The sequence below is a fragment of the Sus scrofa genome, chromosome 4, assembly GCF_000003025.6.
Source record: "Sus scrofa isolate TJ Tabasco breed Duroc chromosome 4, Sscrofa11.1, whole genome shotgun sequence".
Lineage (NCBI taxonomy): Eukaryota > Metazoa > Chordata > Mammalia > Artiodactyla > Suidae > Sus > Sus scrofa.
In genome coordinates, this window is record NC_010446.5 from 123,955,741 (window position 1) to 123,979,464 (window position 23,724).

The 23,724-nt window shown below is 35.9% G+C and overlaps 1 protein-coding gene across 15 annotated transcripts in view; it reads right to left on the bottom strand.

Moving 5' to 3' along the window:
- Positions 1-23,724, bottom strand: part of CCDC18 (coiled-coil domain containing 18) — a 172,711-nt gene that overhangs the window by 118,160 nt on the left and 30,827 nt on the right. For 14 of the 15 annotated variants that reach the window (XM_021090190.1, XM_021090199.1, XM_021090194.1 and 11 more), the window contains 7 exons: positions 23,409-23,569; positions 14,053-14,273; positions 12,351-12,461; positions 11,616-11,747; positions 7,912-8,046; positions 7,665-7,742; positions 1,841-1,957 (listed from right to left, as the gene is read on the bottom strand). In XM_021090190.1, coding sequence (XP_020945849.1) covers positions 1,841-1,957; positions 7,665-7,742; positions 7,912-8,046; positions 11,616-11,747; positions 12,351-12,461; positions 14,053-14,273; positions 23,409-23,569 — 955 coding nt within the window. The remainder of the gene's footprint in view (positions 1-1,840; positions 1,958-7,664; positions 7,743-7,911; positions 8,047-11,615; positions 11,748-12,350; positions 12,462-14,052; positions 14,274-23,408; positions 23,570-23,724) is intronic. The other variant, XM_021090200.1, reaches the window with a different exon arrangement.

Here is a 23,724-nt window from a genome sequence, read left to right on the forward strand (position 1 = left end):
AATCATAATTCAAAAGATAATAGCAAATATAAAATCTTACAAAATAAAGTTAATTTTAAAAAAGAACCACATTTCATTAATATAATCATGAAAAACATTCAGGCAAATAGAAAAGTGACAAGTTTTAGAGAGTATTAGTATTAGAGAGTAAATTGTAGGTAAATCTTTAAAAAGTTTCTTATTTTTGCTTATTTAATAACCATTTTGAAAATGAAGGAAAATAAACCCATCCCTTAAAGCAAACTATCTTTCTAATAAATATCACTCCAGAAGAAAGTAATTTTAAACTCCTAAGAAATAGTGAAGGAGAATCCTGATTTGGTCCTTTTTTCTGATTATCCAGCAGCTAAACATTTAGCAGCATTATGAAAGTCTTAAGGGCCAAATATTCTTTGTATATTATAAGAAGCACTTAAATTTCAAACTTCTTCATTATATGATGACACTGTAAACTCAGAGAACCTTAGATATAACAGGCAACTAACTAATTTCTCTCTTTTTCTTTTTCCTTTTTTGGGTATATCCATGGAATATGGAAGTTCCCAGGCCAGGGATCAAATCTGAGTCGCAGCTGCGACCTATGTGGCAGCTATGGCATTGCTGGATGTGTGGATCAAATCCGTGCTGCCTCAGAGACAACACCATAGCAGGAACTCCCGACCAATTTCCAGTATTATTACTATTATAATACTTTTTAATGCCAATCTGTTTTACTTAATTTTGTCTGAATGAAAATAATTTATTCAGTGCAAATATGTGTCAGTAACATCTATTTTGTTTTTCCACTAGCTCCTAAGAAAACCGCAGATTACATCTCTGCAGAAATTTATTTTATGTAGAACTTACTTGCCTACAAGATAAATTTAAATACTATTCTTTTCCTTTCATGAATGTCTTATACTTACTTTCCTATCAAAGAAAAAAATGGACAAAGTATTAAAATAAGAAAAAACATTAGAAAAAGATAAGGCCTAACCAAAACACTAAGAAAGCCATACCACATAAGGTCAATTTAAAAATGAATTTCAGTAATCCAGCCCCACTAGCATAATAATTTCAGTTAAAAATTCTGAACTGGGAGTTCTTGTCGTGGCTCATCGGAAACGAATCCAACTAGTACCCATGAGGATGTGGGTTTGCTCCCTGGCCCTGTTCAGTGGGTTAAGGATCTGGCATTGACATGAGCTGTGGTGTATGTTGCAGATGTGGCTCAGATCTGGTGTTGCTGTGGCTGTGGTGTAGGCCAGCAGCTACAGCTCTGACCCCTAGCCTGGGAACATCCACATGCCCCAGATACAGCCCTAAAAAGCCAAAAAAAAGAAAAAAAAAATTACTCTGAGATCAATAATTTAATTTCCTGATTCCCTAAAAATAATTAGAATCTTAAAGTATCATATTTTATATTTTATACGTCATATAATATCTGTTTCTTAAAGAATATAAAATTCAAATTTAGGTTTTACTGGAAATTTGTTTGTTTTGTCTTTTTGTCTTCTTAGGCCCACACCCACGGTATACGGAAGTTCCTAGTCTAGGGGGTTGAAGCAGAGCTGTAGCCACTGGCCTATGCCACAGCCACAGCAACCACAGATCCGAGCCACATCTGCGACCCACACCACAGCTCACGGCAACATCGGATCCTCAACCCACTGCGCGAGGCCAGGGATCAAACCCTCAACCTCATGGTTCCCAATCGGATTTGTTTCTGCTGTGCTACAACGGGAACGCCTGGAAATTTTTTTATATCAACTATACACAAACATACTTTTAAAGTATCTTGAAAATATCTGAAAAAAATCACTTGAAAAATATACTATATTTAAAGGAAATGTTAATTTACCTCTTCAGATTTCTTCTTTAGCTGTTTTTCAAACTTTTCTTTATTTCCTTCCAATTGGTTCAAATGTAAAGCTAGTTCTTCCTTACAAATTTCCAATGCCGAATCTAGCTGTCTGACCTAAGCAGGAAAAAAGCAAAAAAAGGAAAATCAACATATATTAATGAATGCTTATTATATGCTCAATATTTTACAGAGTAATCTCAATGTTACCTCATGGCTTTAAAAAGCAACTATACAGTCCAACTTAGAATATAAAATGCTATTAAAGAAGAGATTTATTTAAAAAACTAATTAGGGGATTTCCATCGTGGCTCAGTGGAAAGGAATCTAACTAGCATCCATGAGGTCACAGGTTCAATTCCTGGCCTTGCTCAGTGGGTTAAGGATCCGGCATTGCCGTGAGCTGTGGTGTAGGGCACAGACAAGGCTCGGATCTGGGGTTGCTGTGGCTGTGGCATAGGCCAGCGGCTACAGCTCTGATTCAACCCCTAGACTGGGAACTTCCGTATACCATAGGTGTGGGCCCAAGAAGGCAAAAGATTTTTAAAAAATAAAAAACTAATTACTATTGCAAACTAGGAAATCAAAGAGGAAGCCAGATTCTGGAGTCCTAAAGAAAAAATAGGACATGAACTAGTGAAGAAGGGCATTCTAGGAAAGAGGAAGTATATTCAGAGACTAGGTAGTATGAAAAGAATGGTAAGACGTTGGCAGGAGCTTAGGGTACCAAAAGCACGAATTTGTTAAGAGAGAGGTACTAGGGAGATGAGATCGGCAAGATAGACTGGGGTCAATTGTCAAGGACCTGCAGGCCAGACACCCTAAAATATTGACCTAAAAAGTAGTATTTAAACCTATTCCTTAAGTTCCTTTGATCAGAAAAATAACAGAGTACAAAGTCATGTATTGTGCTAACAATGCTATAGTGTAAATATTCTGAACATGCTGAAGTTACTAAGAAAATGAAACGTTTTGGTCAGCTAGGGAAAAAAAAAACTTTGGAAGGATAAAGGTTGCTTTTGCTTTGAATCAGTGAAAACATTTTCTGAAAGGCAGTGATGTAATTTGGTTCAAGTATTCACAGAGCTGCAAATGCCTCAAGGTACCTTAACATTAAAGAACAAATGAGCAAAGAACAATTTTTTTTTTAAAGTGCTTACATGCTCTACATCCCGTCTATTAATAAGTTTCTTGTTCTTTTCTTTATGGTAATTCTGAACTTCTCAGGAGTGTTTTTTTGTTTTGTTTTTTTTCTCCTCAGTGCTAACAGTGTTCTAGTGGTGATGTGAGGTGTTTGGTGCGGAAAGCGTGAAAGAAATTTCAAGAAGATTAGGAGAAAAAGAAAAATGATACCTCTTGCAGATACTGTTCTACATCATGAAATTATCTTTGCAACTCTAATTTCTAAAAGGAGAATCTTTAAGATACAGTTTTCAAAGACTGTCCCTATAGCCTCTGAACATAACCGCTAACAGTTTAAAAGTTTGTAATATTGAATAATTATCATTGTTAATAAACTGTTGCCATAATAACAATAATTTTTTAATTGTTTTCTGAAACGTATAAATATTTTCAACTTTTCTTTCTTAAGCATCATAATGAGCATTGGCAGCTGTATCATCTTCCACACAAAGAAAGATAAAATCTATGACTGTCAGAATATTACACCTGATAAAAATTAACAACATGAAAACTCACTCAGGCAAGATTCATCACTAGATGTTAAAACCACTGGTTATAAGTTTGTTGAGGAAGAGGACTTTCAACATGGCCTCAAAAGAACCACCTCACACAGTGCTTATTCACCATAAAGGAAAAAATTGTGCCCTTAAAATGGTGAGTTCTGGCAGTAACAACCATGAATAAGAGGTCAAGACTGGCAATGCCAGTAATGGTGTGGTATGACATCATGTGCTTCTGGATATGAAGCAGTGGAAAGAACACAGTATAATCTACTGAGTGGGTTTACGTTTGCGGTATGTGTGTGTATGGGTGCTGAGACTTTTCCAAAGATTTAGTTTCATGAAGAATAGGAGACAATGGGAGTTTGTATTGTGGCTCAGTGGGTTAAGAATCAACGTAGCGTCTGCAAGGATGTGGGCTGAATCCCTGCCTCAGTGGGTTAAGGATCCAGCACTGCCGCAAGCTGTGGCAAAGGGTGCAGATGAGGCTCAGAACTGGTGTTGCTGAGGCTGTATGGTAAGCCTGCATCTGCAGCTCTGATTTGACCCCTAGCCTGGGAACTTCCATATGCTGCAGGTGTGGCCATAAAAAGGGAAAAAAAAAAAAAAGGAGACAGTGAGTTTAGGGGAATCTAAAAAGCCAAATGTAAAATGTGACATGATTGAATCCTCAACTGGGGAAAGAAAAGCAACAAGCTAAAGCAGTGTTTCTCAAGGTTTTAGTGTGTATACAAACCACATGGACACTCCAGTGAAATACAGATTTCTGGGTCTACGGTAAGGCAAAGAGGTATCTGGGGCTCAAAATTTAGGGAGTTACTCCCTCTCAGGACCAGGCCAAGTGCCTACCCTTCGCCTGTACAACCCTGGAAGTAAAGGTCCCCCGAGGCACCTCTAACGCTTTACCTGCGTTTCGGCTCTGTTCAGGAGGTCAGAGGCACAGCAGAAGACTTGTATATTCTGCAAGTCAAACAAGCTCCCAGGGGATGTGGATGCTACTAATCCATAGACCATGCTTTGAGTGGCAAGATTATCAAGAACATTTTTAAATTGAAAATTTCAGTATGGACAGTGTATTGAATGATGTTACTGAATTAATGTTGACTTTCTCTGGTGCATACAGATGGTATAATCAGGTAGGAGAAAGTTTCTGTTCATAGGAGATGCAAGTTTAAGTGTTAAGGGTGTAAAGTATTATGACATCTGCAACCTTCCTGCAGGTAGACTGGATCAAGGAAATGTGTGAGTGGTGGTGTGACTGAGTGGTGCACACACGAGAGGGCACGTGCATGTGCGTGCAGAGAGTGACAAAATGAGTACAACCTGATCTGAATTTACAGACAGTGAAAAGTACACAGATGTTCTCTGCACCATTCTTTCAGTTTTCTGTAGGTGTGAAATCTTTCAAAGTAAAATTTAATTAAAAATAAATTAATTAAAATTAATAAATAATTTTTTTGGGGTCTTTTTAGGGCTGCACTCATGGCATATGGAGGTTCCCAGGCTAGGGGTCTAACTGGAGCTATAGCTGCCAGCCTACACCACAGCCACAGCAACGCAGGATCTGAGCCGCATCTGCGACCTACACCACAGCTCCTGGCAACGCTGGATCCTTAACCCACTGAGTGAAGCCAGGGACCGAACCCACAACCTCACGATTCCTAGTTGGATTCATTTCTGCTGCGCCATGACAGGAACTCCTAAAACTAATAAATAATTAATAAAACCCCAAATATCTACTACTTTGTTGTATTTATCTGAACAAAAAGCTTGAGAGTTTGAATCTCATACAAATAAACATATATTCGCTATATACAAATTTTTTAAAAATACACACACACACACACACACACACAAATGAATATAATCAAAACACAGACACTGCTCTGCTGAACCAAAGAGCCTCCTCATGGGCATATTCTGGGCATAACCAGGTAGGGCTCTAGGTTACCTATTTTCAACAAAAGCTAAGTCTTTTCTGTTTACTGATTTCCCATTTACGACTTTCTTTGGGAGAAAAATAATAATAAAATTTAGAGTGGAAAATAAAAGCAAAACAAAACAAAATAAATAAAATCTCTAAATCTAATAAGCACCTTCTTGATTTTGTATTTAATAGCAGGTAATTGCTTTAGTTTATTGTTTTTTTGGTTACCGGTTCAGAATTTTCCTATCCATCTTCCAGCTCTCATTAATCATATTTTATAAGTGGTATAACTTTAAACTGATCCTTGTAACTCTCCTACCGACAGAAAACTCAAGAGTTCCCTTCGTGGCTCAGCAGTTAATGAACCCTAATAGGATCATGAGGATGTGGGTTCAATCCCTCACCTTGCTTGATGAGTTGGGGATCTGGCGTTGCCATGAGCTGTGGTGTAATTCACAGACACAGCTCAAATCCCGAGTTGCTGTGGCTGTGGTGTAGGCTGGCAGCTGCAGATCCTTAGCTTGGGAACCTCTATATGCCACAGGTGTGGCCCTAAAAAGCAAACAAACAAACAATAAATAAATAAAATTCATAGTTTTTTATGTAAAGAACAAACTGAGGCATGTAGAGGGTCATGGCCACAAGTCAGAAAAGGAAGTTGGTAATGACACAATCAAGAAAAAAGAATTAGATTTCAAACTTCTATTTTGTTGTTACAAATATCTGATATGTTAAAAGCGTTTGGTATAGCTTGAGTCACAGGAACTTTGTTTCTATAGTTCTTCCTCATTTTGGCTTTTTTCCCAATAAAACACATCTATTAAAGGTAAGGGAATAAAACCCAACATTATAATTCATTCTTTAGCTGATTTCCTTCTGTTCATATCTGGTTATTAACATACATAAATAACTTAGCAGATGACTGGCTAGATGTGTTAGGTAATTTAATGAAAAGCAGCAGTTAAGTGGCATATGGATTTTATTTAATGAAATAACTTCATGCCTACAAACCTTTGTATAGTAATGATTTTTTAAACATTAATAACCTTAGAAGTCATTTTTACATGAGAAAATGAACCGACATGGCACTAAATGTTAAAGATTTTAGAGAATACTATGGGAAAGTTATAGATAAACACAATTAAGTTTACTTGATTATTTATAGTCACAAAATAGATTGAGAACAGAGTACTCAACAAGGTCCTACTGTATAGCACAGGGCAGTATGTCTGGTCTCTTGGGATAGACCATGATGGAAGATACTATGAGAAAGGGAACGTGTGTGTGTGTGTGTGTGTGTGTGTGTGTGTGTGTGAGTGTGTGTGTGGGGGGGGTCAGAGGTTGGCATAACACTGTAAATCAACTATAATTTAATTTAAAAATAGTGACTAAAAAATCAGAGTACTAGGCAAAAAGTAAATAACATTGGCTATTTAAAATATCCTTTATATTTAATTCCTATATGACAGAATGAAGGTCACAGGATGTTTGAAACTATTTTTAACACTAAAAATGCAAAGGAGAAAATACTGAATATATATATAATTACTTAATAAACTCTGAGAGTAACTTATGTGCCAAGCATTTTATGTACCTCATTTCATTTAATCCTCAAACCCACCTCTTCTAGGGCATTATTATCCCCATTTTACAATGAAGAAATTAAAGTTCAGAGAGTTTAAATAACCTAGCCAAGTTACAGTCAGTAAGCTCTCTGAAACCAGAACTGAAACTCAAGTCAGTTTAGCTCCAAAAGTCCATGCTCTTAAACATAAGGATATATTAGCCGCAGAACTGTATTTTGCCCAGAAATTCTGGATTTGTCCCCTCACTAATCGTATAGCAGAACTGGTAAGAAGAAGCAAACCATACTGTTTGTAGTTTCATCTCTCTTCACTTCCTTTGTTTAGTTTTTACTGGCAATGTTAGTAAGTAGCTATGGTTTTTACTGAAAAATAAATCCTTTTTAAAGCAAAAAGAAAAGAGGTTAGATAATCAACAGACTAGATTATTAACTATCAAATAATTAAAATCATAATTTACAATGAAAAAATATACTACTTAAAGACACTAAGTTCATTGAATCAGGTAAAATTTTTAGCACTTTATTTTTATGTAAATGATTTTATGATTCATAGAGAAATCTAAAAAAAGCCACAGGTATGTCTCCATCAAGAAAAAAAAAAGAAATTTTTTTAAGTATTAGCATACTAGCCTTGATTGTTTCTTCAGATACTTGGTTCTGTAATGCTTTCAAAGCTTCATCTTTCTTCATATTTTCCTTTTCCATTTCCTAAAAACATATAGATTGGCAGCAAAAATATACATATGTACATAAATATTTAGCATTAGTAATAGGGTTGTTACACAATTGATTTAATTAGAATTAAGGTATGCTAAAAAAACATAAGCTTAAAAGATTGGTCAGCTTTTAAACAGCATTTTTATAATGATGATTTTACCCCTTTGCTTTCCGTCAAGAGTCTGTCTAGTGATTCAAGATGATGTTGTTTACATATTATATCTTGCTGCAACATGGACATGGTCTTTTCTTGTTCTTTAAATTGTTGTTCTTTTTTCTCCAGTTGAGATTCAAGCTAAGCATAAAAACAAGATTACTGCTGAATTACACAGATTACTGCATTTACCAAATTTCCTTCAGCTTCCCTCCTTTTAGAGAAGAAATAAAATCACATGCCCATGTCTTATCCCTCTCCTCTCTCACCAATACTATGTTGAAATTGGTCTGTATCATTCTCTGATGTGTTGCTTTCTTATACACTTTTTTATGCTTTTAACTACATAATATAGATCCATGAACAATATGTAATGTAAACTTGTTTTGAAAATTAACATATAATATCAACACTTCTGCAAGTTTCAGCAACTTGATTTTTTACTTAGTATTGTTTTAAGTAGTTATCCATGTGTCCCCATGTGGATCTAGTTCATATTTTTATGACACTATAGCGTTCCACTATAACAACAAACTATAGTTTGTTTACTCTTCCACTAGGGAAGAGTTAGATATTCTGCTTTTTCACTATTACAATAATGGTACAATAATATCCTTTGTATGTATCTCTTTAAGTACATATATTAGAGTTTCTTTAGAACATACCACCTAGAAGTGGACTTACTGATAGGATATGCACATTTCCAATTTCATTAGGTATTTCTCTTTAAAGTGCATCAAAACTAATACTTTCACTAGAAATGTATGAAAGTCTCACTCCCTACAACTTTGCCACTAATTGATTGGTATTACCAAACACCCAAAAAACTTCTGCAAAGACAAGATATGAATAAACTGATATGCTTGTATGTATATATGCGCATATTACATACACACGTATAATAATTATACATATGTGATATATAATACATATTAACAAAATATAGCAGCAACAGGTTAACTAGAAAATATTAAAACTAAGGAACTGTGAAATGAAAACATTTAAAAGAAAATAACACATCAGAAATTAGAGCAACAGCAAGAAAAAAAACTGAAGTGAACAGAACATAAGGGACCTGTTAGACACCAACATGCATATCCTGAGAGCTCCAGAAGGAGGAAGAGAGAAAAAGGGAAAGAGAGAATATCTGAAGAAATGATTGAAAATGTCTCAAATTTAATGAAAAACATCCAATATACTATAAACATCCATGAATCTCAAAAAAAAAAAAAAATCCAAATAGGCTGAACTCAAAGAGACCCACAATGAGACACATTATAATCAAACTGTCCAAAGACAATGACAGAGAATCTTGAAAGCAGTTAAGAGATAAGAAAATTATCACAGAACTCACTAAGATTGCATACAGATTTCTCATCAGGTACTTTGAGAATCAGAAGACAGTGGGCTGATATATTCAAAAGAAAAAGAACAGTCCACCCAAGAATCTTTTATCTGGCAGAACTGTCCTTCAAAAATGAGGGAGAAAGTAAGACACTCCCAGAGAGATAAAAGCTGAGGAAGTTATGTGACCGCTGGACATGCCCTGCGAGAAATACTCAAGGGAATTCTGCAAATTAAAAATGAAAGAACACTAGATGGTAACGAAGCCATATGTAGAAATAAAAATCTTAATAAAGATAAATACATGAGCAATTGTAAAAGTTGGTATTGTTATAAAAAAGGATTATAACTTCCACTTTTTATTTTCTAAATGATTTAAGAGACTAATACATTTAAAGGAAAAAAGTTACTAGTGTAAAAACTAATATTACTGTAACTTTGGTTTGTGACTACAAATCCTGTTTTCCATATAATTTAAGAGACAAATCCCTTTGAAGAAATTACATTTGTGTTTTAGGGCATATAATGTATAAAAATGTAATTCTGTGACATTAACAACCAAAAGGCATGGAGATAAATTTTAAAGGAACAGAATTTTTGTATATCATTGAAATTATGGTGGCATAAATTCAAATTAAAGTATTATAACTTTAGGATGTTAAATGTCATCCCCATAGTAACCACAAAGAAAATAGCTATAAAATATACACAAAGGGAAATGAGAAAGGAATTTTAAAATTTCACTACAAAAAAATCAACAAAATTCAGAAAAAGACAATAATGGGAGTTCCTGGTGGCTCATCAGGTTAAGTATCTGGCACTGTCATTGCTGTGGCTCAAGTTACTGCTGTGGTGCAGGTTCTATCAGGAATTTCCACATGCCAGAGGTGTGACCAAAAAAAAAAAAAAAAAGATAGTAATATAGGAAATGAAGGATAAAAAAGCTATAAGGCATATAGAAAACAAAGACCAAAATGACAGAAGTGCCTCCTTATCAGCAATTACTTTAAAAGCAAATGGAGTAAACTCTCTAAAAGGCATAGATGGGCAGAATGGAGAAAATCACGTATCCAGCTATATGTTGTCTACAAGAGACTCATTTTATTTATTTATTTATTTAATATTTTGGTCTTTTTAGGGTCACACCTGCAGCATATGGAAGTTCCCAAGCTAGGGGCTGACTTGGACCTGTAGCCACCAGCCTACACCACAGCCACAGCAATGCTAGATCCAAGCTGTGTCTGCTATCTACACCACAGCTCATGGCAATGGATCCTTAACCTGCTGAGCAAAGCCAGGGATCGAACCTACATCCTCGTGGATACCAGTTGGGTTCTCTAACACTGAGCCACAATGGAAACTCCCGAGAGACTCATTTTAGATCCAAAGGTACAAACAGATTGAAAATGAAAGAATGGGAAAAGACTCCATGTAAATAGTAAGGAAGAGGGAGCGTAGGTAGCTATGGTAATATCAGACAAATCAGATATAAGAGACAAAGGTAGATAATATATGCTCATAAAAGACTATGATAACAGCAATAAGATATAATAATTATAAACATTTACATGCTGAAGATAGACTTTCAAAATATATGAAACAAGCAGACAGAATTAAAATGAGAAATAGCAGTTGTACAATAATAGTTGGAGACTTCAATATCTCATTCTCAGTAATCAATAGAACACTCAAAAAGAGTATGAGGAAGGAAATAGAGGGCTCAATACATTAAACCAATCCTTCTGAACAGACATACACAGCACACTCTACCTCAAAACAAAAGAAGGTACATTCTTCTCAGGTATACACGAGATACTTTCCAGGAGAGACAATATGTTAGGCCACAAATTTGGGTCTCAATGTATTTTACAAAATAGATATCATACAAAGTATTTCCAGCTTATACATTTTTATGTGTATTAGCTGTATTCTGCCATAAAACCCATCCAACTCATCAGTTTTTTATCTAGTCATGTTTTTCTGGACCTGTAGTTTCTTCTTTACTTCCGTTTTCGTTTTTACTCTTCACTTTTAAACCCAAGATTAAGAGAGCTTCTACTCTTAACCAATCTTTAAACAACTGATATCTCTAGAGGAAAAGAGTCTACAGAATCACTCTTAGTTTGACGATGTCAAAAAAAAAATGATCAAAACTGAAATGGCAGCAGTACTAAATAAAAAGCATTGTAAAATGATCCAGAAGTAATGGGATTCTAATTACACTACTTGCCAATAACTTTTCTGTCTTTGCTTTCTCATCTATTAAAATAAGGAAAGCCACACTAGAAATGTTTAAGTTTCTTTTCAGCATTCATATTCTAAAAATGTATTACATCTACTTATTAAAAACATAATTAATGTCTTACTCTCTCAATTTGTTTTTCCATTTCTTTATGCTGGTCAAGATGAATTTTCTTTGCCTTTTCAAAAGCTAAACAAATTTTCTCATGCTCTGTATTGATATTGGTTTCTAGACTTCTAATCTTTTCATTCTTTTCCTAGAAATATAAAAGTACTTTAGAACTAGTTTTGCAGAAAAGTATACTAGTAAAGTATACAATTTATCATACTCTATTTTTCAAAGAGTTATAGTAGTTGATGCGTCAAATTTCAAAAGCATTGAAATATTTATAAAAAAGAGACAGTGGTTATTTAAACAACTGTATCAAAATGATAAGATTAAACTATTTAAAATTACCGTGAAGCATATCAAAGAACTAATACCATTTCCTTCAATTCTATAAAATAAAAATGAGACAATTTAGGTAACAACTTGCCATATTAACTTAAAAGTATATTAACTTATGTGGCACAGCAAGGCAAGGATCTGGCGTTGTCACTACAACAAGCTTGGGTTGCTGCTGTGGCACAGATTCAGTTCCTGGCCTGGGAACTTCCACATGCCGTGGGCACAGCCAAAAAAATAATAATAAAAATATAGAAATAAAAATTGAATAATCAGAAAAGTTTGGTAGAATTTATACTTTTCCTATAATGGCATATATTAGAATAATGATACTAAAACAAACATGCTACTACAAATTAAGTTCCTTAAAGCCACAGTGAATTCGAAGCAAAAAAAAAAAAAAGGTAATTTTTACCATAAGTTCCTGTTCTAGTTCTGCATTTTTTGCAGCAATAGAGGAATAAGCAACTATTTTTTCTTCCAGCTGTTTCTCTAGAGTTAAAAGTTGGGAACATTTCTTTGTCATCTGAAAACACAATGAAATGAATAAAAATTATTTTTTAAAAATAAGTGATAATTCAGAGGAAAAACAGTGAAAGGAAGGCCAGAAATATGATATAGCTTATTCCATCTATATAATACACAAGTAATTTAATTCAGACTCATATGTCCAAATAGGACTGACCCCAACCCATTACTTAAAAGTAGCTTTTTCAAAAAAAAGCTGGTGTTAAAGACTGAAATCAGTGTAATAAAATATTAACAGTAGTAATTTCTACAGGTAGAATTACCAACGTTTTATTTCCTTCTCTATCCCTTTCTATATTTTCAACAAGATTGTGCTAAATATTTTAATATTTTTTTTTTTTTTGTCTTTTTGCCTTTTCTAGGGCCGCTCCCTTGGCATATGGAGGTTCCCAGGCTAGGGGTCTAATTGGAGCTGTAGCTGCAGGCCCATGCCAGAGGCATAGCAACGCCAGATCCGAGCCGTGTCTGTGACCTACACCACAGCTCATGGCAAGGCCGGATCCTTAACCTATTGAGCAAGGCCAGGGATCGAACCTGCAACCTCATGGTTCCTAGTCGGATTCGTTAACTACTGAGCCACAACGGGAACTCCTATTTTAATTTTTTTTAAAAGTTCTTAACCTCAGTTTTTGGCAACTTTCTAAGCAAACGTAAGTTCCTATCTGACAGGTCTTTTCCCTAGTCTTGGCTCAGCCTTTAAGATGAGAAATCAGACATTTAAAAAGTGCCCTCATAATCAAATGCAGCCTCTGGCTTGAAGGTTGAGTACAGTACATACACACATGGCCCTAGTCCACAATTACCTAAAAAGCATCCCTGTTTGTCCTCAGTGGAAATGAACATCAGATATTCATAAAACATACATTATCCCCTTTTCAGAATGTTCACAAATGCATCAGATTCACATGCAGTTGTTTGAAACTGTAGATTCTGAGAGTTCCCGCTGTGGCACAGTGGATTAATGATGCAGCTTACCTCTGTGGAGGCGCTAGTTCGATCCCCAGCCCAGGACAGTGGGTTAAGGATTCAGCATTGCTGCAGCTGTGGCATAGGTCACAGCTCTGGCTCAGATTCAATACCTAGCCTGGGAACTTCTGTAGGCCAAGGGTGCAGCCAAAAAAGAAAAAGAAAAAAAAATCAGATTCCTTATCATTATTTCCTATCTACTAATTCAGAACTTACTCCTTACTAATTTATTACTCCATATCTACTGATTAACAGGCTTTTCAGGTGGTGCTACTGCTTGTTAAATTCTGAAATTCTCTTTTACTACTCCTTTATTTCCATTTACATAATCCAAATTTTTTATCTGTAAAAATGTATTAGCCATGTTAACTTACACTTGGAAGAAATAATAGAGTGCAGTACAGTTTAAATTTCACCAAATTTAGTCACTAGAATATTTTCCTACTTTTAACATATATTAAAACCCAAAAGTTTCCAAAAATAATCTTTAGAAAAAGTACTAAATTATGTGGTACCAGTAATTTTTTTTAGTGCATAAATCTATATGATACCATATAATCCGACATCAATACTTTTTTCTCATCTCAAAATGGAGTACATATAAACAGCTGACTGAATCTTACTTCACTTTCAAGCTTGCTAGAATTTGAAGCTTTCTCAAGCAGCTCCTCTTGAATCAGCTGAAACTGACTAGTTCTGTGAGCCATGTTAACCTTCAAATCAGAATTCTCAGCTTCTATTTGCATCAACTTATCACGTAATTCTTCTATTCCAGAAGCAAGTCTTTGCCTTTCTCTTTCATATTGCTTGTTCACAGTATATTGACTTTGATCTCTAATATTTTCTGTCAATAAAAAGAAAATTGTTCTGCATAAAACTTTAAAGAATAACACCTATTTCAATGTTGAAAAGATTTAATCATAAGTTTAGCTTCTGATCTAAAAAATACTAAAGAGGATGGAGAATAAAACATATACTAAGGCAAATATAATGAAGGAACACGGTAAGCAAGGTACTTTATATTAGTAAATACAAAACAAAGTAGGAATAAGTTCTTCTGAATCACCCACGTTTCTACTACTGCTTAGTACCACAAAGAGCTCTCCTCCATCTTTAAAAATCTCATTGTTGGGATACAAACTATCATTTAAAAAAAAAAATCCAAAACACACAAACAATGTCCTGTATTCTAAAACTGAAGTTTATCATAAATTTATCTGGATAACTTGTGATCTTCAATAATATTTTGATATATTATAGATATAGGTTCAGAAGCCAAAAACAGGGAATCCTTCTTAGTCCAAACTAGCTGATAAGAATTCAGAGATGGGGAGTTCCCGTCGTGGTGCAGTGGTTAACGAATCTGACTAGGAACCATGAGGTTTGCGGGTTCGATCCCTGGCCTTGCTCAGTGGGTTAATGATCCGGCGTTGCCGTGAGCTGTGGTGTAGGGCGCAGACTCGGCTCGGATCCCGTGTTGCTGTGGCTCTGGCGTAGGCCAGTGGCTACAGCTCCGACTGGACCCCTAGCCTGGGAACCTCCACATGCCACAGGAGCGGCCCAAGAAATGGAAAAAAACAAAAAAATTCAGAGATGCTTTTTAAAACTACTGAGGGTTATCAGAGGTTTGGGTACATCTTTTCTCCACTATAGATGAATACACCTATGCCCACCCAAAGGTAAACAAGTTTTCAGGCATGCTTTAAAGTAGATGCATAATGTAGAGATTACATGAGAACACAAAGATGTGGAAACAAGTAGAGATATATGCCTTCAAGGGTTGTATAAGTACCATTTCCCACGAATTCTCCAAATTCCTAAAAATTCACTTTCTAAGCAATCTATCATTGGCTCTGTTCTTCGATATCAGAGAATCTATGATATATACTACAACCACTTCTAATAACTAGAATTCCCTCCACTGATCTTATTCTCTTCTGTATTCCCTCTAATCATTTAGATATCTGATTTTCTCTGCTGGCATTTCTGCTACTAGCAACTCATTGTACTTTATGATTGAGCATTACAAGGTAGAGATGCCCATGTTAACCAGTGAAAAAAATAAAGAGGTATAATCAGTTACTCAGCAGAGGACATTAAAAATGGAATGCTAAAATACAATTCATCCAAAAGAAGGAAAGAAAAAAGAAGAAGAAAGGCCCATAGAATAGCAAACAAATACCAAGATGGTAGATTTAAAGCCAAAAAGGTCAACAGTTACATTGTATGTAAGTAATTTGAACATTCCAATTAAAGAGCAAAAAGACTGGTTATAAAAGCAAAAACCAATTATATGCTTTCTGTTAAAAACCCACTTATATATAAATATATAGGTTAAAAGGATGGAAAAAGTCATACCAGGCAAACACTAATTAAAAAATATCTGGAGTGATAAACTATCAGACAGTTGAAAGAAAAAAGCACTGCCTAGTGAGGGTTTCAATGTATGTTAGTGTAATACATTGTACAATAACAATATAAAACAGGAATGGGAAAGGGATATATAATCTTGTAAATTTTCCACATTTCAAGTGGGAAAAATCTTAATCCTTAATAAACTGAACTATCAGAAGGAGAAATTTAGAAAACAATTCCATTTGTTTAAGACAATTGGTATATATACGCAATGGAATACTACTCAATCCTAAAAAAGAATAAAATAATGCCATTTGCAGCAATGTGGATGCAACTAGAGATTCTCATACTAAGTAAGTCAGAAAGAGAAAGACAAATACCATATGCTATCACTTATATGTGGAATCTAAAATGTGGCACAAACAAATCTGGCTACAGAAAAGAAACAGACTCACAGGCATGGAGAGTAGACTTATGGCTGACAGTGGAGGGGGAAGAGGAAGTGGGATGGATGGGGAGTTTAGGGATGCTAGATGCAAACTATTACATTTAGAATGGATAAGCAATGAGGTCCTACTGCACAGCACAGGGAACTATATCCAGTCTCTTATGACAGAACATGCTGGAAGATAACACCAAATAAAAGAATGTATATATATATATATATATGTATGACTGGGTCACTCTGTTGTACAGCCAAAATTGACACAGCACTATAAATAAACTATACTTTAATAAAAGAATTTTAAAAAAGAAAACAATCCCATTTACGACTGATTCAAAAAGAGTAAAATACTTAGGAATGAATATAACCAAGGAGGTAAAAGATCTGTATACTGGACACTGATGAAAAAAATTGAAGACACAAATAAATGGAAAGATATTTCATGCTCATAGATTAGAAGAATTAACATTGTGAAAATGACCATACTACCCAAAGTGATCTACTGATTTAATTCAACCCATATCAAAATTCCAATGGCTTTTTCCACAGAAATTGAACAATCCTAAAATTTATATGGAACCATAAAAAAGAAAGAAGAACAAAGCTAGAGGATCACACTGCCTGACTTCAAACTATATTACAAAGCTACAGCAATCAAAAATGTATAGCACTGGCTGGAGTTCCCATCACGGCTCAGCAAGTTAAGGACCTGATGCTATCTCTGTGAGGATGCAAGTTTAATCCCTGGCCTCACTCAGTGGGTTAAGGATCGGTACTGCTGTAAATTGCAGTGTAGGTTGTAGATGCAGCTTGGATCCAGTGTTGCTGTAGCTGTGGTGTAGGATTCAGCTGCAGCTCCAATTCGACAGCTGGCCCAGGAACTTCCATGTGTTGTAGGCGTAGCCATAAAAAAGTACAGTATTGGCATAAAAACAAATAGATCAAAGGAAGAAAACAGTAAGGCGTTGCTTTGGCTGCGGCACAGGCCTACAGCTGAAGCTCTAATTTGACCCCTAGCATGGTAACTTCCGTATGTTGCAGGTCCAGCCATTTAAAAAAAAATTTGGGGAGTTCCCGTCGTGGTGTAGTGGTTAACGAACCCAACTAGGAACCATGAGGTTACGGATTCGGTTCCTGGCCTTGCTCAGTGGGTTAAGGATCTGGCGTTGCCGTAAGCTGTGGTGTAGGTTGCCGACGCAGCTTGGATTCCGCATTGCTGTGGCTCTGGCGTAGGCCGGTGGCTACAGCTCCAATTGGATCCCTAGCCTGGGAACCTCCATATGCCGCGGGAGTGGCCCTAGAAAAAGCAAAAAGACAAAAAAATAAATAAAAATTAAAAAAATAAAAAATAAAAAAAAATTTGGGAGGGAGTTCCCTTCCTGACTCAGTGGTTAACAAACCCAACTAGGATCCATGAGGTTGCAGGTTCAATCCCTGGCCTTGCTCAGTGGGTTAAGGATCTGGTGTTGCCATGAGCTATGGTGTAGGTCACAGATGCGGCTTGGATGCCACATTGCTGTGGCCGTGGCATAGGCTGGCAGCTAGGGCTCCGATTCAACCCCTAGCCTGGGAACTCCATATGCTGCGGGTGCAGCCCTAAAAAGAAAAAAAAAAAAAGTTTAAAAAAAAAAAGTAAAAAAAAAATTTTAATAAATGACTTAAAAATGTGAACATAAGACCAGAAACCATAAAATTCCTAGAGAAAAACATAAACTATACTCTCCTAGCATCAGTCTTGGCAGATTTCTTTGAATTATACACCAAAAGCAAAAACAAATGAGTGTCACTCTATCAAACTAAAAAGCTCCTGTGTAGCAAAAGAAACCATCAACAAAATTAAAAGTCAACCTATGGAAGAGGAGAAGATATTTTCAAATTATACATCTGATAAGGGGTTAATACTCAAGACTGGTAGTTCGTAGATGCAAACTACTGCATTTGGAGTAGATAAGCAATAAGATCCTGCTGTGTAGCACAGGGAACTATATCTAGTCACATGTGATAGAACATGATGGAAGATAATGTGAGAAAAAGAATGTATACATATATATATGTACAACTGGGTCACTTTGCTGTACAGCAGAAATCGACAGAACATTGTAAATAAACTATAATAAAAACTGTTTTAAAAAAGAAAAATATAATTCTACAGCAAAAAAAGGGGGGGGGCAGAGGATTAGACACTTTTCCAGAGAAGACCCCACTAATCAACAGGTATATGTAAAATGCTTCACATCACTCGTCATCAGGAAAACTTAAATGAAAACCACAATGAGACATCGCCTAACACCTGTTAGAAGAGCTATTATCAAAACTCCTGGCAAGGATGTTGAGAAAAGGGAACCCCTGCACATTACTGGTGGGAATGTAAACTGATGCAGTGAATATAAAGAACAGTATGGAGGTTCCTCAAAAAGTTTAAAGTAGGAATTCTGGCTGTGCTGCAGTGGGTTAATGATCCAGCTTGTCTCTGGAGCTTTGATCCCCAGCCTGGCACAGTGGGTTAAGGATCCAGTGTTGCTGCAGCTATGGCGTAGGGTGAAGCTCTGGCTGGAATTCAGTCCCTGGACTGGGGACTTCCATATGCTGCAGGGGCAGCGGATAAAGAGAAAAAAAATTAAAAAATAAAAATAAGAACTGACATACAATCCAGCAAGTCCTCTTCTGGATATTTATCTGAAGGAAACAAATCTGTATGGGAACACAGAAAACCCCACATAGCCAAAAATAGTCTTGAGAAAGAACAAAGCTGGAGGTGTATGTTCCCTGATTTGAACCTATACTACAACAATCAAAACACTATGCCACTGGCATAAAAACAGACATACAGTTCAATGGAACAAAGCAGACAGCCCAGAAATAAACCCCCACTTACATGTTCAGTTAATCTATGACAAAGGAGACAAGAATTTACAATGGGAAAAGGATAGTCCCTTTAATAAATGGTATTGGAAAAGCTGGACAGAGATTGCAAAAGAATCTAACCAGACTACCTTTTTCTTTGCATTTTAAAAACACTTTATTGGAGCTCCTGCCGTGGCTCAGCAGAAACAAAATCTCAATAGACTCCATGAGGAGGCAGTTTTGATCCCTGGCCTCGCTTAGTGGGTTAAGGATACGACGTTGCCTTGAGCTGTGGTGTAGGTCACAGACACGGCTGGGATCCCATGTTGTTGTGGCTGTGGTGTAGGCCGGCAGCTATAGCTCCGATTTGACCCCTAGCCTGGGAATTTTCATATGTTGCGAGTGTGGCCCTAAAAAGAAAAAAAAAAAAAAAACTTTATTGTTTTTCTTCCAGTTTTTTATGGTATTTTTTTATTTCTTAATGAATGAATTTTACTACATTTATAGTTGTCTTCCAGTTTTACTGAGGAATAGTTGACATACAGTGCAGCAGGTAAGGTGGGTTAAGGATCTGGCATTGCTGCATCTGTGGTATAGGTCACAACTCCGACTCAGATTCAGTCTCTGGCTGGGGAATTCCATACGCCACATTTTGGCCAAAAAAAATAAATAAATAAAAAGGTAACAGATAAAAAGTGTTGACAAGAATGTGGAATAAAGAGAACCCTCGTGCCCTGCTAGCAGGAATGTAAATTGGTGCGGCCACCGTGGAAAACAGAGTGGGGGTTCCTCAAAAATTAAAAATAGAACTACCATAGATCTAGCAATTCCACTTCTGAGTATTTTTCTGAAGAAAACAAGATACTCATTAGAAAAGATACCTGCACTCCTACACTCATCACAGATTATTTACAATAGCCAAGATCATAGGAGCAACCTAAGTGTTCATCAATGGATGAATGGATAAAGAAGACGTATACACGGAATGTATTTATACAAGAGAAAATCAGCCATAAAATAGAAACAAAATTCTGCCATTTACAACAACATGGATGGATCTAGAAGGTATTATGCTAAGTGAAATAAAGCCAGACAAAGACAAATACTGTATGATCTCACTCATAAGCAGAATCAAGAAAAAAAACAAAACAAAGGAACAAACATAACAAAACAGAGACTCATAGATACACAGAACAAACTGGTCATTGCAATAGGGAATGGGAAAGGAGGAAGTGATAATGAAATAGGTGGGGCAGATCAAGAGATACAAACTTCTGGTCACAAAATAAATAAGTCACAGGGATGAAAGGTAAAGTATGGGGAATACAGTCGATAATACTGTAACTACATTGTATGGGGACAGATGGTAACTAAGCTGACTGAGGTGATTTTGTAATGTTGAATCATTATGTTGTGCACCTGAAACTAACACAGGGTTGAAGGTCAACTATACTTTATAATAAAGAAAAAAAGGAGAAGAAAGGAAGGAGGAAAGAAAGGAAGAAAGGGTAATACTCAAATTTCTAAGCAATAAACAAGTAAATAAACAAAACCCAAAGGGTCTTAAAATGACTACCTAATAACCTAGATAATCATACATAAAGTATTCAAGTGATTTGCTATTATTACAAATATTGCAAGTTTTCTTCTACACAGTGGTTACTTCATGTTAATTACTGGCTAAGAACCAAGCATATTAAAAGTAAAAGTGAGCCCTAAAGAACAACATGACACTGATTACACTGCTGTATGGTTTATTCGAAAGCTGTTAAGAGAGCAGATCCTACGAGTGCACATAAAAGAAAAAAAAAACCTTTTTCCTTTTTTTTGGTATGTACATGATATGATGGATATTAACTAAATTTACTGTGGTAATCATTTCAGAAAACATTTATAATACATAATATGCTTTACATGAACTTATACAGCGCTGTACGTCAACTATATCTCAAAAGAACTGGGGAAAAAAATTTCACCCCATAATTAGAATACAGAATTTTTCAAGTGACTCTGGAATATTCATCAAGATCATATGCTGAGCAATAAACTAAATCTCAAAACATTAAAGAAACAGAAATCAGGTTCATTCATGAATTTGTTTAATAGTAATGATCTAATGTGCATTGCTCTTAATATGGAGATATTTGGAAAATGTCTCAAATGGAAAGAAACACACATAAGAGATATTATAAGATATTTTGAAGTGAATAAAATGAACACAAACAAACATATAAAAATTAGTGGGATGCACTAAAGCTCTGCCTAAAGAGAAATTTATACCCTTAAATACTTGAAACGAAGAAAGGCTTAAAGTTAATAATCTGGAGTTCCCACTTGGCTCAGTGAGTTAAGGATCTGGCATTGCCACGCTGCAGCATGCATGCGTACATAGATGGGCGCAGCCGGAGAAAAAAATAATAAAATAAAGTCAATACTCTAAGCTTTAAGAATTTTTTTTTTTTTTTTTTTTTGTCTTTTTGCCTTTTCTTGAGCCGCTCTTGCAGCATATGGAGGTTCCCAGGCTAGGGGTCTAATCAGAGCTGTAGCTGCCAGCCTACGCCAGAGCCACAGCAACTCAGGATCCTTAACCCACTGAGCAAGGCCAGGGATCAAACCCGCAACCTCATGATTCCTCATCAGATTTGTTAACCACTGTGCCACGACGGGAATGCCAAGAAAATTTTTTTAAAAAGAGAAAACTCAACACAAAGTAAACTGGAAGGAGTATAAGGATCCTGAGAGAAATATCACACAGCCGTCCTCCCTTATCCTCAGTTTCACACTCTGCCCTTTCAGTGACCTGCTGTCAACTGAGGCTAGAAAATAATAAAGGGAAAATTCCAGAAACAAACAATTCATAAGTTTTAAACCACGCGTTATTCCGATTAGCTTGACGAAGTTTCACAATGTCCTTTGCTGCTCAGCTCCACCCTGCCTAGGATGTGAATAATTCCTTTTTCCAGAGTACCCTTGCCTGTTAGTCACTTAGAAACCATCTAGGTTATCAAATTGGCTGTGGCAGTATGGCAGTGCTTGTGTTATTTCACTTAATAACGGTCCCAGAGTGCAAGAACAATGATGCTAGCAATTCTAATATCCCAAAGAGAAGCCATAACATACTGCGTTTCAGTGAAAGGTGAAAGTTCTAGACTTAATAAGGTAAGAAAATAAAATGTATGCTAAGGTTGCAAAGATCTATGGTAAGAAAGAATCTTCTATCTGTGAAACTGCGAAGAAAAAAAAATTTGTACTAGTTTTGCTGTCAGACCTCAATCTACAAAAGTTACACCCACAATGTGTGAAGATGGAAAAGGCATTAAATTTGTTTAATAAGGTATTTTGAGAGAGATAGGTCACATCCACATAACTTTTATTATAGTATGTCATCATAACTATTCTACTTTATTATGTTATTATTGTTAATCTCTTACTGTGCCTAATTTACAAGTTAAATTTGATCCTAGGTATGTAAGTGTTGGAAAAAAATGTAGCAGTAATAGGGTTCAGTACTATCTACAGCTTCCGGCATCCACTGGGGGTCTTGGAACATTTCCCAGGAAGTTAAGGGGGCTGTTGTACATCTTGATTGTGGTGATGGTAACCAGGTAAACAATACAGGAAAAAAGAAACATTTTCCAAATACTTCGAAAGAATGCATTATGTAAATCAATTTTACTTCAATAAAGTAATTTTTAAAGAATGATGCAAAGTTCAAGAACTCTGAAATAATTTTTGCTGTCTTATCAACACATAAGTAGTAATAACAGATTATCAAGTATGGTTAATAATAGAAACCAAACAGTTGATAATCTACTTTTTTTTTTTTTTTTTTGTCTTTTTGTCTTTTGTTGTTGTTGTTGTTGCTATTTCTTGGGCCGCTCCCGCGGCATATGGAGGTTTCCAGGCTAGGGGTCCAATCGGAGCTGTAGCCACCGGCCTACGCCAGAGCCACAGCAACGCGGGATCCGAGCCACGTCTGCAACCTACACTACAGCTCACGGCAACGGCAACGCCGGATCGTTAACCCACTGAGCAGGGGCAGGGACCGAACCCGCAACCTCATGGTTCCTAGTCGGATTCGTTAACCACTGCGCCACGACGGGAACTCCTACTTCTTTTAAAAACTATCACATGTAGGGAACTATATCCAATCACTTGTGATAGAACATTATAGAAGATAATGAGAAAAAGAATGTATATGTATTTATAACTGGGTCACTCAGCTGTACAGCAGAAATTGACAGAACATTGTAAATCAACTATAATTTTTTTTAAAAACTATCATAAAGAATTCTAAAAATAACTTATTAAAAGAATTGAACATAATATACTCACCTACTTGATTACCTCCTAATTTTACAGGTTCTGTTTCTACACTATTTAATTTGCCACTTTGTTGGTTATCATTACAAGCAATGAGACTGTGAGATAACTGATTTGCAGTCAGGTTTGCCTGAAGCTTTTGAATTTCTGCCTCTTTTATTGCAAGCTTAATTCTGGCACAAAAGAAAGTAAACCAAAAATTATTAGAAAGAGACTATAAAAATACCTCAGATCATTTTTACCATCAAATTAAAAATTTTCAAAATAGAGGAGTTCCCGTCGTGGCTCAGTGGATAACGAACACGACTAGCAACTGTGAGGATGTGGG